Source organism: Felis catus, chromosome X, assembly GCF_018350175.1.
Source record: "Felis catus isolate Fca126 chromosome X, F.catus_Fca126_mat1.0, whole genome shotgun sequence".
NCBI lineage: Eukaryota > Metazoa > Chordata > Mammalia > Carnivora > Felidae > Felis > Felis catus.
In genome coordinates, this window is record NC_058386.1 from 19885907 (window position 1) to 19913655 (window position 27749).

The following is a 27749-nucleotide window of genomic DNA, read 5'->3' on the forward strand; positions in this document are numbered from 1 at the left end:
GCCTGCTTTGGATTCTGTATCTCCCTCTGCCCTCCCCTGTTCACGTTCTCCCTCTCTATCAAAAATAAATAAGCATTAACAAAAAAAGGAATGAATGATTGACTCGTGCTGCAACATGGATCAACCTTGGAAACTTTATGATATATATGCGAAAGAAGTCATTCACAAAAGATTGCACATCCTAAGATTCTATTTATAGCAAATGCCCACAACAGGGAAATCCTTAGAGTCAGATAATAGATTAGTTGTTGTCAGGTGATGCACTAGAGTGAGGGAACTAAGAGTGATTGTTAAAAGGTATGGGGTAGCACTTTGAGGTAACAGAAATGTTCTAGAATAAGATAGCAGAAACAGTTGTGTAACAATGAATATACTAAAAATCACTGTATGGATGTGAGCTGTATTTCAAAAAACGGCAAAATTAAACAGCAATGAAGATTCATCAAACTCACTCTTTGTGCAGGTCACAGATTCAGGCACTGCTGAGCTGAGTGCTTCTGGCCCAGGGCACAGCACGAGGCTATGGTCAAGATGTCACCAGGGTTACAGTCATCAGAATCGACTGGAGCTAGAAGATTTGGTTCCAAGGTGGTGCAGTGACAAGGCTGGCATGGTGGTGCCAGAAGTTCGTGGGAGGCCCAGTTTCTTCCCATAGGCTTCTCCACAGGCTGCTTGAGTGTCCTCATGACTTGGTGCATGACTTCTCCTAGAATGAAAGAGGGACAAATGTTGCTACCTCAAGCAAATGACAAAAGGTTTCAGAAATCTTGTGTCTCCTATAGGTTGAAGATGAGAGGAACTAGTGTCTGACTCACACAAGTAAAGTCCAGAGGCTGTGGCTGGACTGTCCTTAGCAGATGGGACAATAAAATGACAACCTTAGATGTAAACTGAACTGGCAGAAAATGCAGAAAAACCTATGTTTATAGGGAACAGATGTGGACTCCACAAAAGACAGCGGCCTGATAATGTCTTAAAAGGAAAAGCAGCCAAGGGGCTACCCAACACAGGGATGGGTCACAAAAGACCTAGGAACCGAGGGGTGTCTAAGTGGCTATGCAGAGGAAAGACACTCAGTGTGGCAGGGCTTGCACTGTGAGGTCCCTCAAGGAACCTGCAACCGTCCGATGGTCTCAGACAAGGATTTCCTCCAACATCACCGAGCTCCAGCCCATATCACAACTTTGCCAACCATGCAAAGGCATGCCTTTCTCCCACAGTCCTCATACTCTCTGGGCCCCAGTGACAGATCAGAAATAGTATGTGGTCATATATGCGTTCAGGGCACTCACACGACCATGGACTCAGGTCTGTGAGTACTATTGGAATTTTAGCTCGATGATAGCAGGGACACATCTGTTTTGTTACTGCTGTCTCCCAATGACAGTGTATGGTACATAGTAGGTGCTCAAAAAATATTTTTGAGCCCTACCTCAAAAATATACAAAATAACTCAAAAATAATCAAATACCACCTATAAATCTCTTAGAAGGAAACATAGGTGTAAAAAAGATAGATAAATTGGACTTCATCAAAATTAAAACCTTTTGCATCAAAGGTTACTGTCAAGAAAGTAGAAAGACAACCCACAGAATGGAAGAAAATATTTGCTAATGTCTGAAAAGGGTTTATCATCCAGAATATATAAACACTTATAACTCAACAGCAGAAAGAAAAACCACCCAATTACAAAATGAGCAAGGGATTTCAATAGACATTTCTCCAAAGACTATGCACAAATCCCCAATAAGCACCTGAAAGGGTACTGAACATCATTAGTCATTTGGTCAGTGCCAATCAAAACCACCATGAGATACTACTTCACACACAATAGGAGGACTATAACCAAAACAATGTACAATACCAGCTGTTGAGTAGGATGTGGAGAAACCAGATCCCTCACACATTGCTGGTATAAATGTAAAATGGTACAGCTGCTTTAGAAAACACTTTGACAGGTCCTCAAAAAGTTCAACATAGAGTTCCCATATAGCCCAGCAATCCAGTCTTAAACGTATATCCAAGATAAGGGAAAACATATGTTCACACAAAAACTTGTAGAAGAATGTTCACAGCACCATCATCCCTAATAGTCTAAAAGTATGAACAACCAGGGTGCCTGGCTGGCTCAGTGAGTAGAGCATGCGACTCTTGACCTCAGGTACTTCATGCCCCATGTTGGGTGTAGAGATTTAAGTAAATAAACGAATGAATGAATGAATGAATGAATGAATGAAAGTATAAACAACCTAAAAACCCAACAATTTATGAATGGAGAAACAAAATTAGTACATCCATACAATGGAATATTGTTCAGCCATTAAAAGGAATGAAGTATCAATGCACGCTACAACACAGAAACCATTAAACTTTGTCGCAAACCATGAGTCTGGAGTTCTCTCTTGTCTAGCAAGAGAGCGGACACAGCACTGAATATGAGAGAAGCTAATGTCCAGGGGGAGACAAGAGCCCCAAGCAGGGGTTTCATCTCCATGTTTATTGAGCTCACAAGATATCACCCACGGGCGACTGTGAAGAAAACAAGATCTTACACACGTGAACGTGGAGAAAACAACCAACAATAATCATTTACTTGTGTGTGTAAGAAGCAAAGGGTCTGGGGGCGCAAGTGGAGTTTGTGATCAAAGTGCAATAGTATATTGGCATCATATGGAAAGTACTCGTGATCCCATTACAATATCTCACTAGCTAACCTCGGGCACTTTCGCCCAGTGGTGGCGGCTTTCCGCCCTGAGCTTTTTTTCTAAACTGTTTATGTAAGTAGAACCTATTTCCCCACAAAGCTTAAGAAGCCACACACAAAAAGATAAATATTATGTGATTCTACTTATATGAGGCACCTGGAATAGTCAAATTCAGAGACCAAAAGTAGAATGGTGGTTTCCAGGGCCTGAAGGGAGGAGAGAATGGAGACTTATTGTTTAATCAGTATAGTTTCAATTTGGGAAGATGAAAAAATCTGAAGGCTACTGACGAATGCATAACAATGTGAATGTACTTACTGTCACTGAACTATACACTAAAAAATGGTTAAAATGGTATTGTTATGTATATTTTACCACAAGAAAAAAGGAATGAGGTACCAATATATGCTACAACACAGATGAACCTTGAAAGCATTATACTTAAGTGAAAGAAGCCAGAAGCAAAGGGACACATATTGTAAGATTCTATTTATATGAATAAGAAATGTCCAGAACAGGCAAATCTGTAAAGAGCAGAAGCAGATTAGTCATCACCAGGGGCTAGAGGGAAGGGAGTAATTGACTGCTAAGAGCTTAAAGTTTCTTTTGGGGGGTGATGGAAATGTTCTGGAATTAAATAGTGGTGAGCCCTACTACAAAGCTGTAATCATCAAGACAGTACGGAAAAAATAAATAAATAAATAAATAAATAAATAAATAAATAATAATAAAAAAAAAAAAAAGACAGTACGGGGTGCCCAGGTGGCTCAGTCAGTTGAGCATCCGACTTCAGCTCAGGTCATGATCTCGCGGTCTGTGAGTTCAAGCCCGCGTCGGGCTCTGTGCTGACAGCTCAGAGCCTGGAGCCTGTTTCCGATTCTGTGTCTCCCTCTCTCTCTGCCCCTCCCCCACTCATGCGCGCACGCGCGCGCGCGCGCGCGCGCTCTCTCTCTCTCTCTCTCTCTCTGTCAAAAATAAATAAACATTAAAAAGAATTTTTAAAAAGAAGTATGGTATTGGCACAAAAACAGACACATAGACCGATGGAATAGAATAGAGGCCCCAGAACTGGACCCACAAATGTATGGCCAATTAAACACTGACAAAGCAGGAAAGAGCATCCAATGGGAAATAGTGGTGAGCACAGAGCACAACATGATGGCTATACTAACAAGCACTGAATTACACATTTTAAAATGATAAATTACATGTTTTATGAACTTTATCTCAAAAATAATTTGGACAAAAAGTCTTCCACTAGAATGAGCAATCTAAGCACAGGACTGAAACTATCCTCTTTATGACTGAGCCTAAGAAATCACAAAGCATTCCTCCTGTCATATCCATAAGAAGTGAGTCCTAAGTCTAGCCCACATTCCTAATCAGGTTTTACATTTATATCATAAAACTCATAGCATAGCAGTTTCACAACATGGGAAAGATATTAATGCCTCCCATCTGCAGATGAAACTCAGGCTCAGAGAGGTTACATACATTTCCCAAGGCCACAAGGCCAATAGGTGGCAGAGTTCCGACAGGAACCTAGACTCGGCTGACTCCACAATCTGTGCCCTTGCCCTCCATCAGTGGTGGTTCTTAACCAGACACACAACCTGTGAAACCCTAGATGACTTGGACCCCCACACACACAAAGGACCTCTTAAATAAACATTTCTAGGGCTTGGTCAGTACACTTGAATGTTTTTAAGCTCCCCAGGTGTTTCTGAGATGCATTCTATATAGAGAACCACCCCCTCTGTGCCTGATGGGTTTTGTCTTATTAATCTGGACAGTTGACTCCAGCTGGATGGTCAGTGCCTTGGGGGCAAGGCCCCCACCTCCAGCTCCTTTGTGACTGCCACTGTGACAGCATAGTGTCTGCCTACAAGAGGCAGGCAGGCAGGAGACATCATTGGACAGGGCAAGTGACACCCAGAATGCCAGTTGCCAAGGGATTCCAGTGAAACTAAGAGGAGCACAGCTGGTGCCTGAGAGCTGGCCGACCTGGCCACTCTCTCCAGTGGGCAGGAGGTTCGCTGGGGCCCACTTGGTGGGCAGCCCCTGCTGTCAACTGGGGCACCTCAGCTCAGCCCAGAGCAGAGGTGCCAGGGCATAACACTCAAGTTTCCTCTCCCAGTTCTCAAACTAAGAGGCCCAACCTAGGGCCTAGAATTCTCTGAGGCTTGTTGGCTGATTAGCAGTCAACATGGATCACCGAAGCCGACCTCGGGGCATAGGCCTGAGCCGAATCCCTGGGAATCTGTCCCGAACCCCTCGGGCCCCACTCCCCTTCCACGTGGAACAGGAGGTCAGAGAAGGAGAATGGGAACAACGAGAGCAACCTCGTCAAAGGACTCCTGCCCATGGGCCGTCCGAAAGTCAAGAATTGCCAGACAACGTCATGGGTAAGGACAAGCTTCCCCAGACCCCCACCTCAGAAAAGGGAGGTGGATTCATATTTTCCTCCTTTGCCCACAGGAAAGGGGTGTTGGGAAACAAAAACCAAAGCATACAATGGGCAGGACTGGGGTGAGAGAGGAGTCTGAAAGGGAAGGTTTTCTATCTGCCTCAAAGGGTTGTCACAAGGAGCAAAGATATAATATGTGAAAGTAACTGGAAACCAAGGCAGTTAGGAATAGTAGGTGTCATTTAGAAAATCAAGTGCTGTGCTCACTTTGGCAGCACACATACTAGTAAGTCAAGTGCTCACAAGAGTGCCAGGTGCCTTGAGAAACAGATGAATTCGTCATCAATTTCAACTCCAGGGAGCTGACAGTCTAGGAGAGGAAAGACAAACTGTTAGGATGGCTTCTGTGAGATTCAGAAGGATGACAAGAGTTCACAGGAAGACAGGACTCACAGGGGGCATAAGGGCTGCCAGTGGCCCCTGTCTTTCTGGTATACCTCATGTCTCCTCCCCCCAGTTCTCACTTACCATCCTAGCAAATGGGTGAGTGATGGGGTCAATTGTCAGAGGATGGAACAACGCTGTGCTGGGAGAAAGGGTTCTCTGGGAACTTACCAAGTCTTAATTTTTAAAAATTATACACACCTTGAGACAAGCTTAAGTCACCTCTGTGCCCTTCCTGCTGAAAGAGTGCCTTTCCCACTGGAAAAGAATAAATAGTCTCGAGATACTGCTTTTCAGGTTAGACCTTTCTTCAAGTTTTCCCAGGACTGAAAAGGGATACAACAGGAGAGGGGAGTGATCACTATTCACCCAGCTCACTCCAAGGAAAAGGAAAGTAAATGTCTGTTAAAGGTATAAAATGCAAGCCATTCCAAAGCAGAATGGTTCATTTCAGCTTTTGGTGAGGAGACAGGATGGCGCGCGGTAGCGAAGCTTTGTGGGTTAGGTGGGTGCCAAAGGATGAGGATCTAAAGCAGCGCTGACTGCAGAAGACCAGTCACCAGCTCACCAATGGTGGGAGACCATCTCCAGCGAAGCTTTCCGAAGACCTGGGCCTGCATGGATGAGCAATGCTGAAGGCAGGCGGGAAGGAGGGCAGGAAGACGGGAGACCACTCACCATGGACGCCACAAAGCAGTCTTCCTGGAGTTGGGCACCACGTGGCAGCCGAGGCCTGCCCCAGAGCACAAGCGCAAACACCCGCGGGAGTGCGGGAGGGGGGGGGGGCGGGAGAAGGGGAGGGGCGGACAGGGGCAGGGGAAGGGACTGGGGGCCTGAAGGAGCAGCAGAGGGAGTAGGATGCCAGGAACCTTTAGCCCTATTCCCATCAAACTCAAACTCTTCCGAGGTATATAATAGGCTGGACTGGGGGTAAGGCTTGAGTTTGGAAAAATTAGGTTTCCTATCTGCCTCAAAGGACTGTCACAAGTAGCAGCTATAATATGCCAAAGCATCTGAAAACTAAGACTGTTGGGAACATTAGGGGTCATTTAGAAAATCAAGCGCTTACAATAGCAAATGGTCGCAGAGTGCAGGTGCCTTGGGAAACAAAAGATGAATTAAACATCGATTTCAACCCCAGGGAGCTTGACAGTGTAACAGAGGCAAAACACCGTGACTTCTGAGGGTTTCAGAAAGATGCCAAGAGCTCGCAGGAAAATAGACGGGATCCTCCTGTAATATGATGGGGTAATTATCAGAAGACGGAACAACACTGTGCTGGGAGAAAAGTCTGCTTTTCTGGGAACTTTTCAAGTCTTAATTTAAAAACAAAACAAAACACCTTTGAGACAACTTTAAGTCACCAAACCTCCGGTTTGCCCTTTCCTGCTTGAGAAGAGTAAAAGGCTAGATCTCTCTTCTCCAAGTTTTCTGGGGACTTAAAAGTGCTGCAGCTAGAGTGGATAGTCATGGCACTTTTCACAAACCCATCACTTCAAGGGAAAACCAAGTAACTGTTCGAAGTATAAAATGCGAGCCATTCAAAGGCAGATAGGTTAGTTTCACTTTAGGGTGGTGTGTGACGGTGAGGCTCTGTGAAAGAGATGGGCGTGGAAGGATATAGAAAACTGTACCGCGGGGGAGGTGGGCAGTGGCGCTTCAGGACCCTCACGTACGACGCCTCCGAGCGGCCTTGGTTCCCAGAGTTTGGCTAAGTAAGCTCTCGCCCCGGCCCGCCCTGGGGCGCAAGCGCAAACGCCAGCTGGGGGCGAGCAGGCGGGGCTGGAGCCCACGTGGCGGGGGGCGGGGGGTGGGGGAGCCGGGAATAGGGCGGGTGCAGGGGGGCGGGAGGGGCGGAGCAGGTCTCGCGAGGCCGCGCCCCGACTCACGCGGGCGTCCGGCGCGGATTGTAGCCGCCTGGCGGCGGGATAAGTCGCGCTCGCGCCTAGGGACGTGTGTTTGCGCTCGCGTGGTCATGGAGGCGCTGCCGCCGCCGCTAGCCACGACCACTCCGGCCTCTGGCCGGAGCCGAAGACTGCTCATGCTGCCCCTGCTGTTCTTCTTGCTGCCAGCCGGAGCTCTGCGGGCCTGGGAGGCAGAGGAGAGGCCCCGAACACGCGAAGAAGAGTGTCACTTCTACGCGGGTGGACAAGTGTACCCAGGGGAGACGTCCCGGGTTTCGGCCGCTGATCACTCCCTGCACCTCAGCAAAGCCAAGAGTAGGTGGTGCCCCGCCAAGAGGGAGGGTAACGGGTGGCATAGGAAAGCGGGAGGTGGAGAGGGCCTGGAGACACGTGCACCCGTGTTTCGGTTGCCACCTGGGGGCCTGGCTTGGGCGGCACCCTCTAGGTGGCCTTAGGTCCCCCAGCGGGCCTGCCTCCCTGGGGGAGGGGGGACGGAGAGGGGTTCCCCGAATCAGATTTTGGAAGAAGTGGTGGTTACCCCAAAGCCGCAGATGAGGGAAGGAGGGGTGCCGAGTTTGTAGACATCAGGATGTTGTGCAAACTGAAACGCTTCCTCAAACATCGAAAAGTGCCAGCAGCACATCGTGTCTATTTTCAAGCACTATTTCAGGGAAGAATATGTTGAGAAGTTGAATAATGGTTCGCAGAAAGTTTAAACAGAAAAGTGACTAACCAAAATGCTCAGGAGCGCAAAACTTTCCTTTTTCTTTCTTCTTCTGTTATTGGATCTTATAAAGGATATTAAAACCCACCTTCCCCAAAACCTGTATAGGTAATGGGTATTCTTTGTTTCTCAGAAATGAAGAGCTTGTTACAGGGTGTACTTTGGAGGCTCTTTGTAGGAAAACGGAAAAACCGAGGTTGGAAGTAATGCATTTGGGTTGATGATAAACCACGTGGCAAATTTGTGTCCTGCCAGTTTGGCTTTTGATTATTTGTATTTCTGTCCAGTGTACACAACTAATGACCACTTTCAGGAAGGACACGTCAGACTAAATAGATACTGAGAAAGTTGTGGCCTGCTGCATCTGGATGTTAAGACTGGCCAAAAAGAAGTGGCCAGGAGTTAAAGGATAAAGACTATGGCTTGCTTTTAAATAACCAGTTTTTACTATGGATCACTTGGCAATTCTGTAGATGTATATTTGGTTCCGTTACAGTCTGTTTCATGCCTGTATTCAGTGACAAAAGTGAAGCTTCACGATTACGAATCCCCAGTGTAAAACGGGATGTTGTTTTGACTTAGGATGGAGTGGGAGTGAGAAGTGAGAAAAACTATTTTGCCTTCTTACACATTTGCAGTTCTTTCCTACTGAAAGTTAACAAAGGTACTTTTAGATTTTTATTTTTAAAAAGCCAGTCTTGCACTTTTAAAAATCAAAGTATTTACAAGTCCTGTTGCTTTTACTTGGTTTGGGAAGATATTTTGAAATATGTCAGTCAGTTAAGTATTTACTGGCATTACATAAATTTCCCATAGGAAACAAATCCCATCAAGGTCTGCTCATAGAAGCAAATGAATGGTAATAATAGATTTCTCTTTCCCTTTAAATAGATTTACTTTTTCAAAGTTTAGATGTTTGCCACATTTCCGTGTCACATGTAGGCTTATCTAGAATTAAAGCTATGAGGACTTTTACTCATAAAAGAATATTATAGAGCCATTAAATTTTAAATAATTTTGAATTAACTTCAGTAACATGAAAAGCCTTTCATGACTTACTATTCCCTCCCTTTTTAATTTTAATTCCAGTGTAGTTAACATACAGAGTTATATGTTTTTGGTGTACAATACCGTGATTCAACACTTTCCATATATTACTCAGTTCTCATTGCTGGTCCCTTTTTAAAATCAGGTGCAACATGATCCAAATTTGTGTGTTTAAAAAAGAATGGAAAAAAACACATCAAAATGTTAACAGTAGTTAAATTGATGGGGGATATGGGAAGAAGGAATTTAAACGTTCTTCTTTACTGCTCTGCACTTGCCAGATTCTTTGTTAACTCTGCCATTTATATTCCGGACAATTTTTGTTTTTTAACAAATACAAGGGGTTGCTTTGGGAATTCCATTTATAGATCTTAATAAAGTAATTGCAGTCTTTTTGCCCTAGAAATTGATGAGTTTTTTCCTTTTGAACAGAACTTTCCCTATTTGGAGATGGCATGATACTACATATACAAAACCCTAAAGATGCCATCAAAAAAAACTATTAGAACACTGCAGTTCTTGAGTCAAAACCCCAAAATTTCCAAGATCAAAATTTTCAGAAAAAAATTATTTTTCAAATTTGGTTTTCCCTATCCTTCTCCTTCTCCTATCCACTTTTCCTTCTCCTATCCACTTCTCCCTTCTGGCCTTTACCGAATTAGATCAGGATATCTATATGAGGTAGGCTGCTGGCTCAAGATAAATCATCATGTGTTATATATTAACTTTGCAGAGAAATTCATCTTAAGTTTGTCTCTATTTTCAGAGTGATCAAAAGTGCTGACTATTGTTAAGCCTTACTTTCTAGGAACCTTATAGTCAAACTTGGAAGCAAGTATTGACTTCAGTGTATGTAATGGTTATGAAAGTTTAAGTGCCCTGTGAACGTGTTAACAGAAGATGAAGGTACGTCATGTTGGCTAGAATTACAGCATGCCCTTACAAGAGAGCAGCACAGACTGTTCAGTTTCCGTCAGGTCAGTTGAAACTGTTAAGGGGTGTCTCCTGTTTCAGAGCCCCCTGGGAAAATAATCCCGTGGTCTGGGATTTTACACTTCTCACCTGACATATTTGCAGAGTGTGGCAGCAGGTCCTCTGTGTGCATGTGAGAAACTGGACAAACATTTACATGAGTACATCTAAAAGACTACAATTAGAAAAAGGATAATCTAATTATAAACTTGGAGGGGCTATATAGTGAAGCATCCAGTAGGGTTTAGTGCAGGGATGGAATATATGGGGTCTGTGAGCATAAATAAAAAGACAAAGTCTTGTGGCTCAGTCACTTAGGCATATGACTCTTGATTTCGGCTCAGGTCGTGGTCTCACAGTTAGTGAGAAGGAGCCCCGTGTCAGGCTTCAGCACAGAGCCTGCTTGGGATTCTCTCTGGCCCTCTCTGCCCCTCCACCATTTGTTCGTGTTCTCTCTCTCTCTCTCTCAATCTCTCTCTCTCCCCCCCCCTCCCTCCCTCCCTCTCTCCCTCTCTCCCTCTCCCTCTCTCTCTCTCTGAAAAATAAAGATTAAAAAAAAGAAAAACAAAGTCTTTAGTTTCACTAACCTCCAACTGAAATTTAGCATTTCCTTCCATTATAAACATCAGCAACAAATCATATTAGCTTTAGCAGTACTTGCTTATACCTGTTGCCAAGAGAATCACAGATGTTCTTCTGCCACATCATTGCAGGTATCCTGAAACAAAATTTACTCTCATCATTATCTTGGACAGTTATGAGACCACTGCTAGATCTTGCAGTTTTAAAGTGTTAATAAAAGGGTACATGCATTACTATATCACCAATTTGCTTTTTATTATTTTCATCATTACATTTCAATGTAATTAGTTTCCTTTGTAATTCTATATATTTTGTTTTATGCATTCAATAACACTGTTCTTAGAAAAAGTCCATAAGCTTCACCAGACTGCTAAAGAGGTCCAAAGGTTTAGAATCCTTGATTTTTAGTAATTTCCTGAAGATGTCTTTCTGTCCTCTCACCGATTTTCTCATTGTTCTAGAACTTCATATATTTTTCTTTCTTAGTTTCCAAGCCAGCGCCTTATTGGGAAGGAACAGCTGTGATAAATGGAGAGTTCAAGGAGCTCAAGTTAACTGACTATCGTGGGAAATACCTGGTTTTTTTCTTCTACCCCCTTGATTTGTAAGTAATACAGGTACAAGTAGTAAAACGTCAGTCATTATCAATCATTATTCGAGAACATCAAATAGAAATTATTTAATTTAGCTCTTGGTTCTTAAAAGGCAAGCCAAGATGAATTTTTTTCAAGAAGGTAACATCTGCCATGTATTTCAGACCCATAACCCACTGACCCCAATACGTTATACTTAAATCTACATGATTGTGTTATCGTAACGTAATCATTAAAGAAAGGAAAGCTTCTTGCTAAGGCAAGAAAATGAATATTTTAGAAAGCAATTAATAGCTAGACTTGTGCCACAAGTCTGTTTAATGTATCTCTGTTAACTAGAAAATTAGCCCTTTACAATACTGATGCCATTTAACTATGATTTTATAATATTTATTCTTTGCTGTGTATACTGCTTTCCTGTGATTTGGATGTTTTCCTGAAAATACTGCATATGCCTGAGGAATAATGCCTACTAATATAAATTATGGTTATTGGGGGGAATTTTCTCTTTAACTCTGACATTGAGTACTTTTTAGATAGAAAGTTGACTCAAATACTCTTTACAGCTATAGTCTTATCAATGGCCTGACTAGCTACAGTGTATGATGTAACTTAATTTCTAATAGAAGCCAGAAGTAGAAATTTTAATATATAAAAATGATAGGCCTACTAAATTCATGTTCTAAAATGAGTAAGTTAACACGTCTGTTGAATATATATGACGCTACACGTGAATTTTGAAATTAGTCTAACTTAGCAGACAAATATCCTGTTTCTGCCAGTGTTACTTAAAACCCCATAATGAATAAGACATATAGAACATGATGTTACCAATGGCCTTCTGGGGCAAAGAGCTAAGATCACTTTTTTCTGTTTCTATGTAATGCCAGATTGGGCCTGGTTAGAAAGGAAGAATTCTCGGGCATTTGCCACAATCTGCAAGCACAGAAGTCATATACGTAACCCTTCAGTTTTCAGTCAGAACTTTTTCTCTGTCTTCACTAAGAAGTTGAATAAATGTGTCTCTACATAGCATTTCTTTGAATAATAGGAAGGAAAGCAGGGGCTGACCGTACCTACCTTTTGGAATATGTTAAAAATACATGTCATAGGAGCGCCTGGGTGGCTCAGTCAGTTGACCATCCAACTCTTGGTTTCGGCTCAGGGCATGATCTCATAGTTCATGGGTTCGAGCCCTCCGTCAGGCTCTGCACAGTGCAGAGCCTGCTTGGGATTCTCTCTCTCCCTCTCTCTGCCCCTTCCCTGCTCGTGCTGTCTCTTGTCTCTAAATAAATAAATAAATAAATACTTTCAAAACAATACATATCAGGGTGCCTGGGTGGCTCGGTCAGTTAATCATCCGACTTTAGCTCAGGTCGTGATCTCACGGTTTGTGGGTTCAAGCTCCGCGTCAGGCTCTGAGCTGTCAGAGAGCCTACTTCGGATTCTGTGTCTCCCTCTCTCTCTGCCCCTCCCCCACTTGTGCTTCTCTCTCTCAAAAATAAAAAATTTAAAAAATATATATATCTTAGCCTAGGTTTCCAGAGATAACATCTACATTAGAACTGTCTGCTTTGCATGTGGCAGTTCTACATTTGAACAACTGAAACATTTGAAAAGCCTGCTTTGGGCTGTGGTAGGAATTTGTCCCCTAAGTCTGTGTTCTTCTAACTTTCTTGACCACGACACACAGTATGAAATACAGTTTTCATTGCCGCCCAATACACTCCATGTACATACAGGGTAACATTCAGTCTGTAAGCACCAGTACAGCCATGCTCATTACAGTACTGAAACACTTCCGTACCAGATGGTAAATAGCCACTTTCCCAGTCCCCTCCCACCTGGTCCCTTCAAGAAACCTCCAGAGCTAAAGCCAACTTTGAGTTAAGGTTATTAAATATTTTTAATATCACTCCTGAACACACATATATATGCACTTGTACATACATATGTTTCATAACACCCTTACTGTATATAATGTATTCTCGTATTTTCTATTCCACTTTTTTAAAATGTTAGTTAGAACTCAGTAAATTGGCTTCAGTATTCCCTACCATGGTTTGGAAAATAATACCCTGAGGTAATATTCTCTAAACATGCCCTTCTGACAACAGGATGGGGAGACAGGGTAGAAGAGGACCTTATCAAGAAAGGGAGGGGGATGGAAGAGATTTCCTCATCTCTAAAATAAACATCATGCATCTAGCTCATAGGGGTGGTATAGAAATATTTAAAAAAGGGAATGATGTAAAATTTGTATACATCTTTGAAAGCTGTAAGGCACTATATAAATCATTGTTAAATAAAAGCAAATGAAGGGAGAGGAGGTGCTGCCGTAAGGGAGAAGGGGATATTGGTTGACCACCGATCCATTAGGTTATAAAAATACAGTTCATTGAGATGTAATTGGGAACTCTGCAATATACTTTTCTTAATTAAATGATATGTGATCAAATGGCAGTCTTTTAAACAGCTGCATCTTGACAGTGTTCATATATAAAAATTGGTTTTTGTAAGATTTTATTAAGTAATCTCTCCACCCAATGCGGGGTTCGAACTCACAACTGTGACATTCAGAGTTGCGTGCTCTACCAACAGAGCCAGCCAAGCACCCCTGAAGTTGTTCTTAATATGTGTTTTTATATGCTAAAGGTGTATATAACAACTAAGTCATTTGAAACTTTAGGTACATGCGTATTTTGAGAATACCGATATATTTTTTTTTTAACTTTCAGCACTTTTGTGTGTCCAACTGAAATCATCGCCTTTGGTGACAGAATTGAAGAATTCAGATCTATCGACGCTGAAGTCGTAGCATGCTCTGTCGATTCACAGTTTACCCATTTGGCCTGGTCAGTATCTTACACTTAGATTTGTAGGAAAAGGAATGGATTTACTTTTAAATTATGGGCAGACAACTCTTAATGTGACAGGAAGATAGTTATCAGTTTGGAAATAGAATTATCTGAGAGCTGCTAGTTCAATGAAGTTATGGTAAAAGTGCTTACAGATTTCATAGGACATTTCCAGAGTGGAAAAAAAAAGTTCATTGCAGGGGCACCTGGGTGGCTCAGTTGGTTAAGCGTCCAACTTCCACTCAGGTCATGATCTCATAGTTTGTGACTTGGAGCCCCACGTCGGGCTCTGTGCTGACAGCACAGAGCTTGGAGCCTGCTTCAGATTCTGTGTCTCCCCGTCTCTCTCTTCCCCTCCTCCACTCACGTTCTCTCTCTCTGAAAAATAAATAAACATTAAAAAAATTTTTTCTTTAAATAAAAAAGTTCAGTGCAAAAGACATAATATCCATATGGTTTCAGCAGATATCCAATGGTTTCAGCAGAAACCACTGAAATGTATGATTACTTTATTATGACAAACTGGGTAGCCTTAAACTGGAAGAAAAAAAATTCCTTATAATTCCATTTTTCTCATATAGTTGTCTAATACTAAGTCAAACTCAAAATAGTTTTTATAATTATTTTTCAAGAAGCAATGATTTTCTTGATTTTGTAAATAATTTTTTAATTCATTAAATGTGAAAAGGTGTTTCACCTAATTAATTGCAAAGAATTGTAAATTAAAATGACAAGAGATGCCATTTTTTTCCCTGATTGGCCAAGATTTCAAATATTGAAAAATTTCATCCAGTGATGACAAAGGTGTCATTCTTTTCCCACACACACAGTAGGTTTAGCATTTCTGGAGAGCAATTAGGCAGTATGTTTTACAAGCTGAAATGTGCGTGTTTATGTGAATTTTGCATGTCCAAAATTCTGTGCACAAAATTTTATGCACAATAAAGATGGTACAGAAATATTTTTGGTTTTAAAAGTTAATATTCAATTCATTAAAGTGAAAAATTCAAAACATCTTTTCCTGTATTTATAATTATATATACACATATATAACTAAAATATTAATTGGTGCAGGAGCTACAATTTATATTTTCTTAAGTAATTATCTCAAGTATTTTTAAATGCAGTTACATATTTAATATATTTTATTTCCTTTATCTCAACTTTGAGATAAAACTTCCAAAACTTAAGTAATAATTCTTGCAAATATATTTTAGATCCTTTTAAAATGTTTCTTTACTATTTTTTACTACTTAAAATGTTTCTTGGGGCACCTGGGTGACTCAGTCGGTTAAGTGTCCTACTTCAGCTCAGGTCATGATCTCACGGTCCATGAGTTCAAGCCCCACGTCAGGCTCTGTGCTGACCGCTTAGAGCCTGGAGCCTGCTTCAGATTCTGTGTCTCCCTCTCTCTCTGCCCCACCCCTTCTTGCTCTCTCTCTCTCTCTCTCTCTCAAAAATAAACAAACATTGAAAAAAATATTTTAAATGTTTCTTTACAATTTATAAACTGAATAAAATTTCACATTACACATTTTCAATAGGAATCACAAAGCGAAAACCATGGGTTTAATTTGCTTTGACACTTCTGTAGTAATTCTAAATCTTTGTAGGTTCCAACACAAATCCACTAAGGAAAAACTTATGTCATCCCAAATAATTTGGCATTGGTTTCTCAAGGAATTTGGGGGGTTGCAGTCTCAGCTGGATAGGATTCATATCAACCAGAAATTTCTACTTGGGTATCGGAACTGGGGCTGCAGACATCTGAAGCAGTATTTCCCTGTTTTCCAGCTGCTATGTCAGTGCCTTCCCATTGGGACACCAGCTGACTTTCCCTGGTTTCAAAAGAATACTTAAAAAAAAAAAGAATACCTAAATCTGAAGGTTGATGTGTCTTACTTTGTAACTAACTTACTTTGCTGCTTTAAATGGACTTTGCATTTCTTTGTGTCTCAGAATATTAAAATATTATCTAGTTTTATTGTTCTTCTCAAGGTTTTGTCTTGTGATCACAATTCTAAGGTTATACTTAGGACAGTGTATATCCTTTGATCCATCAGTTCCTCTTCTAGGAATTAATCAGACAGGTGTACAAAGCTGAGAATACAGAAATGTTTCCGGCAGTGTTTATAAAAGCAAAAGAAAAACTGAAACAGTTTAAATGTCTACGAATATAGATAAAAAACACTGTGTCAACACATTAAAAATGTGATATGTATCTCCATATTTAGTGTTTAAAAGAAATGAACATATTAACTGGGGAGTAAAGGCAAAAAATAGAATGTATATTAGCCTGTTTTCATTAGAGAAAGAATGTGTGTGTTGTGCGTTCATTCATTTGTATGTGTCTGCAGAGAAAGAGTGCTGTTTGGATACATGCCATTTGCTTAGCTCTGAGAGGTAAATGTTCTGTTTGTTACAGGATTAATACCCCTCGAAGACAAGGAGGACTTGGGCCAATAAAGATTCCACTTCTTTCAGATCTGAATCATCAAATCTCAAAGGACTATGGCGTATATCTGGAGGACTCGGGCCATACTCTTAGGTACCTTTCAGTGGTTTTATATTAGGACAAATCCAAATATATTTGTAATCCTCCTTAAAATGGAGTTAGAAGATGCAAGGCAAGAGGTATTATTTGCTCTATTTGCAAAAATGTTGTAGTGTTTTATTTTTTTTTTTCAATGTTTATTTATTTTTGGGACAGAGAGAGACAGAGCATGAACGGGGGAGGGGCAGAGAGAGAGGGAGACACAGAATCGGAAACAGGCTCCAGGCTCTGAGCCATCAGCCCAGAGCCCGACATGGGGCTCGAACTCACGGACCGCGAGATCGTGACCTGGCTGAAGTCGGACGTTTAACCGACTGCGCCACCCAGGCGCCCCTGTAGTGTTTTAAAATAATTGGCGAGTGCCCTACTTAAACTCTGTGAGTTATCATAGACTGTTAGAGCTGGAAGCTCTGTCATTTCACAGATAAACAGATTCATAGAATTCTATGAACTTAGCCAAAGTTAAATAATTAATGGCAGAGCCCACACTCGAACTCCAGTACCCAAACTCCTTATGTTTCTTTCTCCTCTTTTCTATTTCTAAAATGATGCCAGTAATGGTTTTTCCAAATACAAGTATCATAGTATTTAGCAGGCTTGTGCCTTGAGGAGTGGGAAAAATTAAGAAAACACCACTGTAAGTCTTTGAAAAAAGGGCAACTTTAGAACAGCTGTGATTTTGTTATAATTATAGTGTCAATTTGCGTTGCAGTGAGAATAGTTTCTTTTTTAAAATGTTTATGTGAAGATGTCAGTATTTTATAATCCTCTGTTTTTTATAACAGCTTTATGGAGATGTAATTCACACACAACTCACCCATTTAAAGCATACTATTCCGGGGTTTCTAGTTGACCCAGAGAGTTGTGCAGCCATCACTACAGTCAATTTTAGAACATTTTCATTACTCTAAAAAGAAACCCCACACCCCTTAGCAGTTATTCTCCCTTTCCCCAGTCCCCCAACCCTGGCCCTGGGCAGCCAACCACTTACCTACTTCATGTCTCTATGGTTGCCTATTCTGGACATTTCATATAAATGGAATCCTACACTGTGTGCTTTTTTATGACTATCCTCTTTCACTTAGCACAATGTTTCCAAGGTTCCTTCATATTATATCATGTGTCACTACCAATAGTTTCTTTTTTTCTACTCGCCAAGTCTTTAATATTTTCTCCTCTCATAGTTTATTACTAAGTTAATTCACAGAAAGTAAAATGCCACTAAAAAGATTGAAGCTGTTTTAAAATTTGGAATTATTTAGGGACGCCTGGGTGGCTCAGTTGGTTGAGTGTCCGACTTCGGTTCAGGTCATGATCTTACAGTTCGTGAATTGGAGCCCCGTGTCGGGCTCTGTGCTGACAGCTCGGAGCCTGGAGCCTGCTTCAGATTCTGTCTCTCTCTCTCTCTCTCTCTCTCTCTCTCTCTCTCTCTCTCTCTCTCTGCCCCTCCCCGGCTCCTGCTCGCTCACTCACTAGCTCTCTCTCTCTCAAAAATAAACGTTCAAAATAATTTTTTTTAATTTGTAATTCTTTGAATACTAACCGAGTAAAATTATCTAATACTAGCTATTCTGTAGTTTCTTTTTACATTTTTTATTTTCATCAAAGAAATACATGCACATAGTTTTTAAAAGTCAGGGGGCGCCCAGGTGGCTCAGTCGGTTAAGCGTCCAACTTCAGCTCAGGTCATGATCTCACGGTCCGTGAGTTCAAGCCCCGCGTCGGGCTCTGTGCTGACAGCTCAGAGCCTGGAGCCCGTTTCAGATTCTGTGTCTCCCTCTCTCTCTGACCCTCCCCTGTTCATGCTCTCTCTCTGTCTCAAAAATAAACGTTAAAAAAATTTTTTTGAAAAAAGTCAGATTGTCTTTTTGTTTGTTTATTCATTTTTGAGAGAGAGAGAGCATGAGCAGGGGAAGGGCAGAGAGAGAGGGAGACACAGAATCTGAAGCAGGCTTCAGGCTCTGAGCTGTCAGCACAGAGCCGTATGCGAGGCTCAAACCCACGAATCATGAGATCATGACCTGAGCCGAAGTTAGACGCTCACTGACTGAACCACCCAAGCACCCCAAAAGTCAGACTGTCTTAAGCAACAATCCCCTCCCTACTCCTAGTGCTGCTTCTGGAGGAAACTGCTTTCAATTCTTTAGCTACTGCTTTTACTATTTATCTCCATACTTCCAACTCCTGTACTTTTTCTGAATTTATCAATTTTGACATTATTTATAATGGTAAGTAGTACTTTCTTACACCATCCCCAAACTTATCTTTCCGTGTAATATGTGGTAATTGTGGATTAAGCCAGTATTTATTTTTTTTATATAAGTATTGTTCACTGCTAAGCTCTTTTTAAATTTTTTTTTTAACGTTTATTTATTTTTGAGACAGAGCATGAATGGGGGAGGGTCAGAGAGAGGGAGACACAGAATCAGAGGCAGGCTCCAGGCTCCGAGCTGTCAGCACAGAGCCCGACGCGGGGCTCGAACTCATGGACCGCGAGATCATGACCTGAGCCGAAGTCGGCCGCTCAACCGACTGAGCCACCCAGGCGCCCCAGTTCACTGCTAAGCTCTTAAGTGTAGTGTCCTAGGGTTTACATTTCCCTTCTAGTAAACTTTTTGTTATTTTATTGTGGCTAATAAACTACTACTTTTTTGTTTCATTCGTTTAGTTTTCTATATACCTATCACTAATTCTTCCTAAACTTCCCAGCTAATTGTAACCACTCTAAATACTACATTTTTCATGTCATTTGTTTTTCCTGGAAACCTCCATCCTCCTGTTTGAGTTCAGACTGACCACTCTCTAGACCTGCTCCACAGCTGCTGTCGTCGTGCTTTGCGCACCAGCATCCTGGGAATTTGCTTCGCTTCTTCTCTGTTGGATGCCCACTTTTTAGGCTCCCATGCCTGACTTCTTTATTTAATCCCTCTTTTTTTGCTGAAGCACATCCTCATAGCTTCCTAATAAAAGGTCATTGGACCGGCGCCTGGGTAGCTCAGTTGATCGAGCATCTGACTTTGGCTCAGATCATGATCTCACAGTTCATGGGTTTGAGCCCTGCATCGGGCTGTGTGCTGACAGCTCGGAGCCTGGAGCCGGTTTCGGATTCTGTGTCTCCCTCTCTCTCTGCCCCTCCCCCGCTCACACTCTGTCTCTGTCTCTCTCTCTAAAATAAATAAACATTAAAAAATATTTTTAAAAAGGTCATTAGAAGGTAAAATACTTGAGGACTTCCATGCCTGAAAATGTTTTTATTCTGTTCTTGTGCTTGATTAACAATTTCACTAGGTATAGAATTCTAGATTGAAAGACATTTGAAAGCATTGCCCTGCTACCTTTGGTTTCTGAGGTTCTTATTGAGATACATATTGTCATTTTAATTTCTGATTTTTTTATAAAAATGACCTATCTGTTCTCTGAGGAAGAGACATATGTATATATTATACCAAATATGGCAAATGTCTTCGTCTCAAAGTCTACAAAAGATAAAAATTCGCAAAATTAAAAGAGAAAACAGAACTCGAATTTGCTACCAAAGAAAGGGCAGGTTTGTTTCTCTGTGGTGTGTGTTGGTATGATGTACGTTACGGAAGTAAGCTCAAAATTTCAGCTCAGGCTCACTTCAGAATAGACTTCATCACCATTGACAACCGTTTTCTACCGTAAAAGTAGCTACACGAAAGAACACCCATATGAATAGTAAATAGTTTTGTCCCCACATTTGGCCAAGTTGACCTAGTCCAAGGAGACGGAGCTATAGTTAGTTCAGACTTCGTGGTGCTCATTAAAAGAATGTATCGTAGGATAAGCAGGAACATTTTAGTTATGTTTAATATGATTTTGAAATAAAGTTTCATGTAAGAGGTATATAATTCTGTGTACTTCTATTAAAAATAGTTGTTATTATTTTTAATACTCATACACAAACAATTAGCCCTACTAACCTGAGATCTTTCTCTAAACCAAGTATTGGGTTGTAATCCATATTGACTGAAATAAAGACAATAGTCCTTTGGAAATTTTTGTTTTTCTCTAGTCTGCTTTAACTCTTGCAACACCACTCCATTTCGGCAGGTCTTTTAGGTTAAACTACTCAATTATTCCCTCGGCCATTAAAGTGAGTCACACATATAGAGATTTAGAGGGAAAGGTAACTTTGGTGACTCTGTCTTTTTCCACCATTGAAAAAGGAAATACAAAGACGTTCTAAAGAGTCAGAGATAAGAAAGATGGATCACAGCTTCACCCAGAGGAAGACTTTGCTATGTAATTTCATAATCTCACTTACAGTGCAGTAAAATCCCAAACCTAGTACTTGTGAAGATTTGACTGGAAATACAACAGTCCATTTCAAAGACAAAAACAAATTTCTAAAGCTACCATTTAACAATGATAATCCCAAATTATACAGTAGGTATGTGTGGGAGGCAGGGGGGTGCTGTATTTGCCTGTGTTTTTTGTACCAGTCAGGAAGATAGGTAGCATGTTATTGGTTCTGTATAACTTCCTTCTGTGTGGATGGCACAGGGATTCACATGAACTAATACTTGTCTTAATTGAGATTGAATGACCTCACCTGTACCACCCTTGTGTCTTACAGAGGCCTTTTCATTATTGATGACAAAGGGATCCTAAGACAAATTACTCTGAATGACCTTCCTGTGGGAAGATCAGTGGATGAGACACTGCGTTTGGTTCAAGCATTCCAGTACACTGACAAACATGGAGAAGGTACCCTTTCCTTCTAAACATCTTAGCCTTTTGATTTTTTCATTTGAGAGATTATGGCATGATTAATTTTGTTTCTTACTCAAAAAGTAATGTGGATGGTTCCAAAGTCTTCTGATTGTTTTCAAATTATTACCTGATATTTTGAGCAGATCCATTTATTATTTAAAGTGCTTTTAGCAAAATATCACTAATATATTCTACTTACAGGGTAAAATGCAAAAATATTCATTATTTGCACAGTCCTTTTGGATGGGCTCAAAGAGAAAAGTTTCTGCTACTGCAATTTTTCAAATTAGGTTTCTGTAAACTTTAAAATGTGCCTGTCTGGCAGTATTTACTAATACAGGTTTTATTTTCATGTTTACATGATTTGATTTAGCTTTGTTCCTCAGCTATTCGGTATCACACCAGTAATCTAGAAGTTTATCCTTTCACTGCACGTGTTTGCAGTAGCTAAATAGAAAAGGTCAGATTTTGCTAAAGTGGAACATATGTTACACATTCCTTTCCAAAGTGTAACTCAGTGCCTGGATAAGGGTGCATTTCACAGAAAGGGGAAATCCCACTTTCCTAGTAATTTTAAACTCTCATTTGGCAAACAGCACATTATGACATCACTACAAAATACTGCAGAAAACAGAAGAGAAGCTTATATTGCAAGTTTCGGTAAATTCAGAGAAATTTTTACCATGCCCCAACCTTTCAGTTCACCAGATTCCCAAAGCTTCCAACTTTATTAGAGGAATGCTCAACTCGGTTTCTTATAGTGTACATGTAACTAGACAAAATTGGCAAAAATGGAAATAGATGAGCTACCTGCTTATAAACTCCGTGACTGAAATTCCTTGGTGCAAACAGGTAAGCTAACAGTAGTCAGGTGTTCAGTGGCCTAGAAACGTTCTCATTATTATAGGCTCCATTTTCAGTTTCATTTTGGAAAAACAAAAGCCAAGAGTTGTGAAGAGAAGTGAAATCTGTTTTTAACCTTTTTGCCAATTTTTGTTCCTTTCAGTCTGTCCTGCTGGTTGGAAACCAGGTAGTGACACAGTAAGTCAAACATTTTTCTGTTAAGGGGATAGGTGGGGGAAAAAAAATGCCAACCTTACGGTAATCTCTCCTTGTAATAGAACTATCTTGATTTTGTAAATGAAGTAAATATTAATAGACAGAAATCATAAGAGTACAGGCATTCTTTGGACTATAGAGAGAGTGGCTGAAACTGCAGAAAGCAGAATACGTGATTTAATGCTATGAATTTTAAAGCCAAGTATCCAGAGAAATACACCATCAAAAAAAGGGAACAGTGGAGACCTGGTAGAATAAATTCAGAGGTCTTAGAGATCATAAATGGAATTTCTTCCTACACATTATGGGCAAAGAAAATAGTCACAAGCAAAACCTTTCTGTCTATAGTAAAAACTTTTGAGAAAATCTGGCTTAAATAACATTGAAGCTAATGCTTCTCTCCTTATCATTTGAAGGAAGATCGAAACAGGTATATCCTTACATTTAGGGAGGCTATATAATTTATAGACAATCCCTGAAGTAGTCTCTGGCCAAAATAAAATTTGGACACATTTTAAAAAGTCTGAACTTTTTTAAAATAACATGTTTATCTACTAAAGATCAACAGTTTTATACAAACTATAGTTAGGAAACTGACAAATACTAGAGCATTGGAGGAAGAAATCATTATCTTAGGATAAAAGAAAAATACAGATCCGTAAAACTTTCTTCTTTAGCACACCAACAAAAAAGTACTATTCATCCTAGACAATGAGAGGTAGAAATTCACTCTATAACCTAACTCAGATTGAGTAAAGTAACATTTCACTGATTTTGAACCTGTTTTTGATGGGTTTGCAAAACAGCATTGCCTTTGGGGATCAGAGTTAATGTTATAGTACAAATTTATTTACAGTACAATTTATTTACACAGATCTGATGGATCTCAAAGATAGATATGAAATTAGGCATTAAAGGTACTTTGAGCACTAGGTACTTTAGTCATCAGGTTAGTTTACAGTTATTGATTGTGAGGCTTACAGATAGAAATATGAATCAGAAGCTGCAGGTGTCACCTGAGAAGCCTTAGAAAGCATTTCTGGATGGATTTTCAAAGTAGGGGGCATGTTCCCCTGGACCTGTAGCAAAACCAACAGTGAGTGATGAATAACATCACCGTCAATCACAGGCGTGTACTGAGATCAGCAAGAACTTCCAAGAAGTACAAATTAACTACGAAGGGTATTAGAGGATGAGTATTTTACATTTCAGAAAACATACTGACTATCCACTTGATCAAGTTTTAGAGGGTCCACAAACCCTCTGAGAATGTGATAAAAACCATGAGTTATGTTATCACATACTGTGTTCGGGCATTCTTTTTTTATTCTCAGCTTTATTGAGACATATTTGACGAATACAATTATATATATTTAAACTGTATAAGTGATGATTTGATATATGCATACATTGTGAAATTGTTACCACAGTCTGCTTAATTAACAAATCCATCACCTCACAAGATAACCTTCTTTCGTGTGTGGTGAAAACACTTAAGGTCTACCCTCTTAGCAAATTTCAAGTACACAAAACAGTATTACTAACTATAGTCACTGTGTTGCATATTACATTTTTAGAACTTATCTTAAAACTGAAGGCTTGTACCCTTCGGTTGGCATCCCCCCATTTCCCCCACCCCCAGCCCAACAACCACAATTCTACTCTGATTCTACGAGCGTTCTTTGAACAGACATTTCTGGAGCACCTGCTGTATGGCAACTATTCAAACTATTACAATGGGCAGATGGTATTTATTAGTGAATACCATAGCCAAAGTCCACCCTTGGAGTTACATTCTAATGCTAATTTTAGATTATGGCAAATGCTTTGAGAAACACGATGATGAGAGTTGATGGGGTAGTGTCTGGCCTGGGGGATTAAGTGGTCAGGAAAGACTTCAAAGATGACATTTAAGTTGAAACGTGAGTGAACAGACGGAGTGAGTGAAGCACAGAGCAGTGCAGAAAGAAAAGCAAGGGCAAGTCCCTGAGGCCAGGAACCAGCTTAGCATGTTCAGGAAACATAAAGAGGGCCTGTGTGGCAGGAATTGGGTGGGCTGCAAGGAAGGAAATAGGGACACCGGTGTCACGTGCCATGGAGAATTGGAACACAGCGAAGTAAGTGACAAATGTGTCCTCTTTGGTGACTGTGGTGAGGGTGGCAGCTAGTTTGGGGTAGTTTGAAAAGAGATGAATTTTTCCTGTGCCCCCTTCAGTTCTCGCCTGTGTATCGCACAGGCCTCCTGATGGGTTGCCCTGACCTCAGGTTCTCTTCCCCCTAGAGCATGTCGCTCTCTAAAGCAGACTCTTTTAGCAGCCCTCCAGGACTCGTGGGCCCAACTTCACATACTTGGCATTGTTCTTATCTAGCAGCCTGTCGCAGGCCCTCTTCCCTACGGTGCACGCACGCACGCACGCTGCGCTCCCTCGGTGTGACACCACTCAGTGTGTCCCAAAATAAGCCCTGCTTTTTCACACCTGTGTGCCTTTGCTCAGCTCTTTAGCCTGGAATAGCTTCTCCCTTCTCCAAATTATTCTCGTCTTTCGAGACCCACATAAATGCCACCTTCACTCTGACGCCTTCCTTGATGCCATCTCAGCCTCCATTCAGTCACGGCCTGTGTCATACGTGATCATATTGTGCGTTGCAGCAAAAGCTGTCGTGTACACGCACATCCTCCCCCACATGGTTGTACAAGCCTCAAAGGCGGAAACTTTAATGTCCTTATCCTTGTACACCCCACTGCCCAGCACACTACTGGCACAGAGTAGTTATTCTACAAGTACTTACAGATTGAATTTAAATGCAGAGACGTTATATATTGGCAAACACAGAATACTTGAAATGATGCCTGAAAAATTAGGTAATATTATATGCTGAAGAAAAATTCTGAAGAAAATGCGTATAAAACTACAGTAAACTGATTACAATAGGTTACTTTTTGTACAGAGATAGATGTACTTGACCTGTAACTATCAAATAACATAGTTAATGTGAGGTCAAATTATATTGGAAATTTCAAAAAAATCTAATCTTCTAAGGCTGTGATGCTTTTAAAGAGGGAACATTTTTTTTCTTTCAGAGTGTTTGTACATTCACTGAATAGTTACTGAAGGTAATACCTCATGTCATATTTGAGTATTTTTTTTTTTACTTTGCAGTTTGAGATTCAAAGGTTGCAATTCCAAACCTCCAGGAAATCCATTTGACAGATACAAAATGTGTAGTATATATACAATGGAACATTAGTCATAATAAGAATGAAATCTTACCATCTGCAAGAACATGGATGGACCTAGAGGGTATTATGCTAGTGAAATAAGTCAGAGGAGGACAAATACCGTGAGGTGTGTGTGTGTGTGTGTGTGTGTGTGTGTGTGTGTGTGTGTGTGTAAAATCTAAAAAACAAAAACAAAAAAAAAACAAACAAAAAAAACAAAAACAAAAAACAAAAAAACAGAAACTCATAGATACAGAGAACTAATGACTGCCAGAGAGGACAGCAGTAGGAGGATGGACAAAATACATGAGGGGGATTAAGAAGTAGTCTTTCAGTTATAAAATAAGTCATGGGGATGAAAAATACAGCATAGGGAATATGTCAGTAATATTGTAACAACTGTGTATGGGGACAGATGGTAACTAGACTTGTGGTGACATTTCATAATGTATATACTGAATCACTATGATATACACGTGAAACTAATACACTAACTTAATACACTAATAATTTAATACACATACTCTTATATGTCAATTATTTTTAAGAAAATGAAAAATTAAAAATCCATTTGAACACACTGCTGCCTTTCAGGTTGTGGCATACTCACATTTCATCCGCAGATGACTTTAAAAATACATTAACATCTGGGCGCTTGGGTGGCTCATTCGGTTTAGTGTCTGACTTCAGCTCAGGTCATGATCTCACATTCATGGGTTCAAGTCCCGCATCGGGCTCTGTGCGGACAGCTCTGGAGCCTGCTTCAGATTCTGTGTCTCCCTCTCTCTCTTCCCCTCCCCTGCTTGCACTCTGTCTCTCTTTGTCTCTCAAAAAAGACAAAAAATAAAACATGAAAAATAAGTTTAAAAAAATACATTAACATCTGTAGCCATGCTCCCTTAATGTGTTTGACTTAATTAGATCAAACCTGAAGATGTCATGAAAGCCTGGTGGCCAAGAGAAGATCTGTAAGTAAATTGGGGGATGCTTGAGTACAGATGTTAATTTATTAACAAATTATTTGCCTTTTTGGATAGCTGAGATTAGTAGTTAGGACAAATCCAGTTTTTCCTTATACATGATATAATCTGGGACACAAAAATCATAGTTTATCTTTTTTAGTGAAGAGATGGGCAACTCATGCCAGACTAGTAATGATGCACTTTGGCTTTTAAAATGAGTAATTTGCAAATACCAATTTTAAGAGATGTATGTACCCCTGTGTTCACTGCAGCATTATTTATAATAGCCACGAAATGAAAGCAACTTAAGTATCCATCAAGAAATGAATGTATAAGGAAGATGTGGTGTGTATAAAGACAATGGAGTATACTCAGCCATTAAAAAGAATGAAGTCTTTACATTTACAACAACATAGATGGTCCTAGGGGGTATTATGCTAGTGAAATAAGTCAGAGAAAGACCAATACCGTGTGGTTTCACTTCTATGTGGACTCTTTAAAAAGAAAAACAAATGAACAAACAAAACCCCAGACTATTAAAAATAGAGACCAAACTGGCAGTTGCCGGAGGGGAGCTGTGTTGGGGGATGGGCAAAATAGATGAAGGGGATTAAGTGGTACAAACTTCCAGTTATACAATCCATAAATCACAGACATGAAAAGTACAGCACAAGGAATATAGTCTATAACGTAATAATTTTGTGTGATGACAGATGGCAACTAGACCTCTTGTGGGGATCATTTCATAATGTATAAAAATATCAAATCCCTATGTTATATACCTGAAAATAACAGGATACTTTATATCAATTATACTTCAACAAAAAATAACATTTTTAAAATGAGTAATTTGCTTTTCTTTTAACAGATAATTCCAGATCCAGCTGGAAAACTGAAGTATTTTGATAAAGTCAACTGAAAAATACTTCCTCACGTTACCATGCTCGACAATTCTCAGTAAAGCTCACCGTTTTACTACCA

At 40.4% G+C, this 27749-nt stretch overlaps 1 protein-coding gene and 1 long non-coding RNA gene across 4 annotated transcripts; one reads left to right on the forward strand and one right to left on the reverse strand.

The window, feature by feature from the left end:
* LOC123383339 lies at window positions 1-7283 on the reverse strand. The gene is made up of 3 exons (XR_006592934.1): window positions 7191-7283; window positions 6626-6789; window positions 1-706 (listed from the first exon to the last, which is right to left on the reverse strand). It is a non-coding gene; the product is annotated as an uncharacterized LOC123383339 (long non-coding RNA).
* PRDX4 (peroxiredoxin 4) lies at window positions 4681-27749 on the forward strand. 3 transcript variants are annotated; one of them, XM_045050627.1, is made up of 9 exons: window positions 4681-5110; window positions 7629-7775; window positions 11272-11389; window positions 14117-14233; window positions 16662-16784; window positions 21391-21521; window positions 22534-22568; window positions 26728-26774; window positions 27637-27749. In XM_045050627.1, exons 1-9 carry the CDS (start codon window positions 4912-4914, stop codon window positions 27638-27640), a joined length of 921 nt encoding a protein of 306 aa, XP_044906562.1. In that variant the 5' UTR covers window positions 4681-4911; the 3' UTR covers window positions 27641-27749. The 3 variants fall into 3 exon arrangements, with proteins under 3 accessions (XP_044906562.1, XP_004000406.2, XP_044906563.1); XM_004000357.6 differs by lacking the exon at window positions 26728-26774 and having other exon boundaries at window positions 4683-5110; XM_045050628.1 differs by lacking the exons at window positions 4681-5110; window positions 26728-26774 and having other exon boundaries at window positions 7445-7775.

Bases quoted from the DNA above. Each gene is read 5' to 3' on its own strand.
- PRDX4 (XM_045050627.1), top strand. From the start codon at position 4,912: ATGGATCACCGAAGCCGACCTCGGGGCATAGGCCTGAGCCGAATCCCT. The intron at 5,111-7,628 runs GTAAGGACAAGC...TCTTGCTGCCAG, and splicing joins ATTGCCAGACAACGTCATGG to CCGGAGCTCTGCGGGCCTGG. The intron at 7,776-11,271 runs GTAGGTGGTGCC...TTTCTTTCTTAG, and splicing joins GCACCTCAGCAAAGCCAAGA to TTTCCAAGCCAGCGCCTTAT.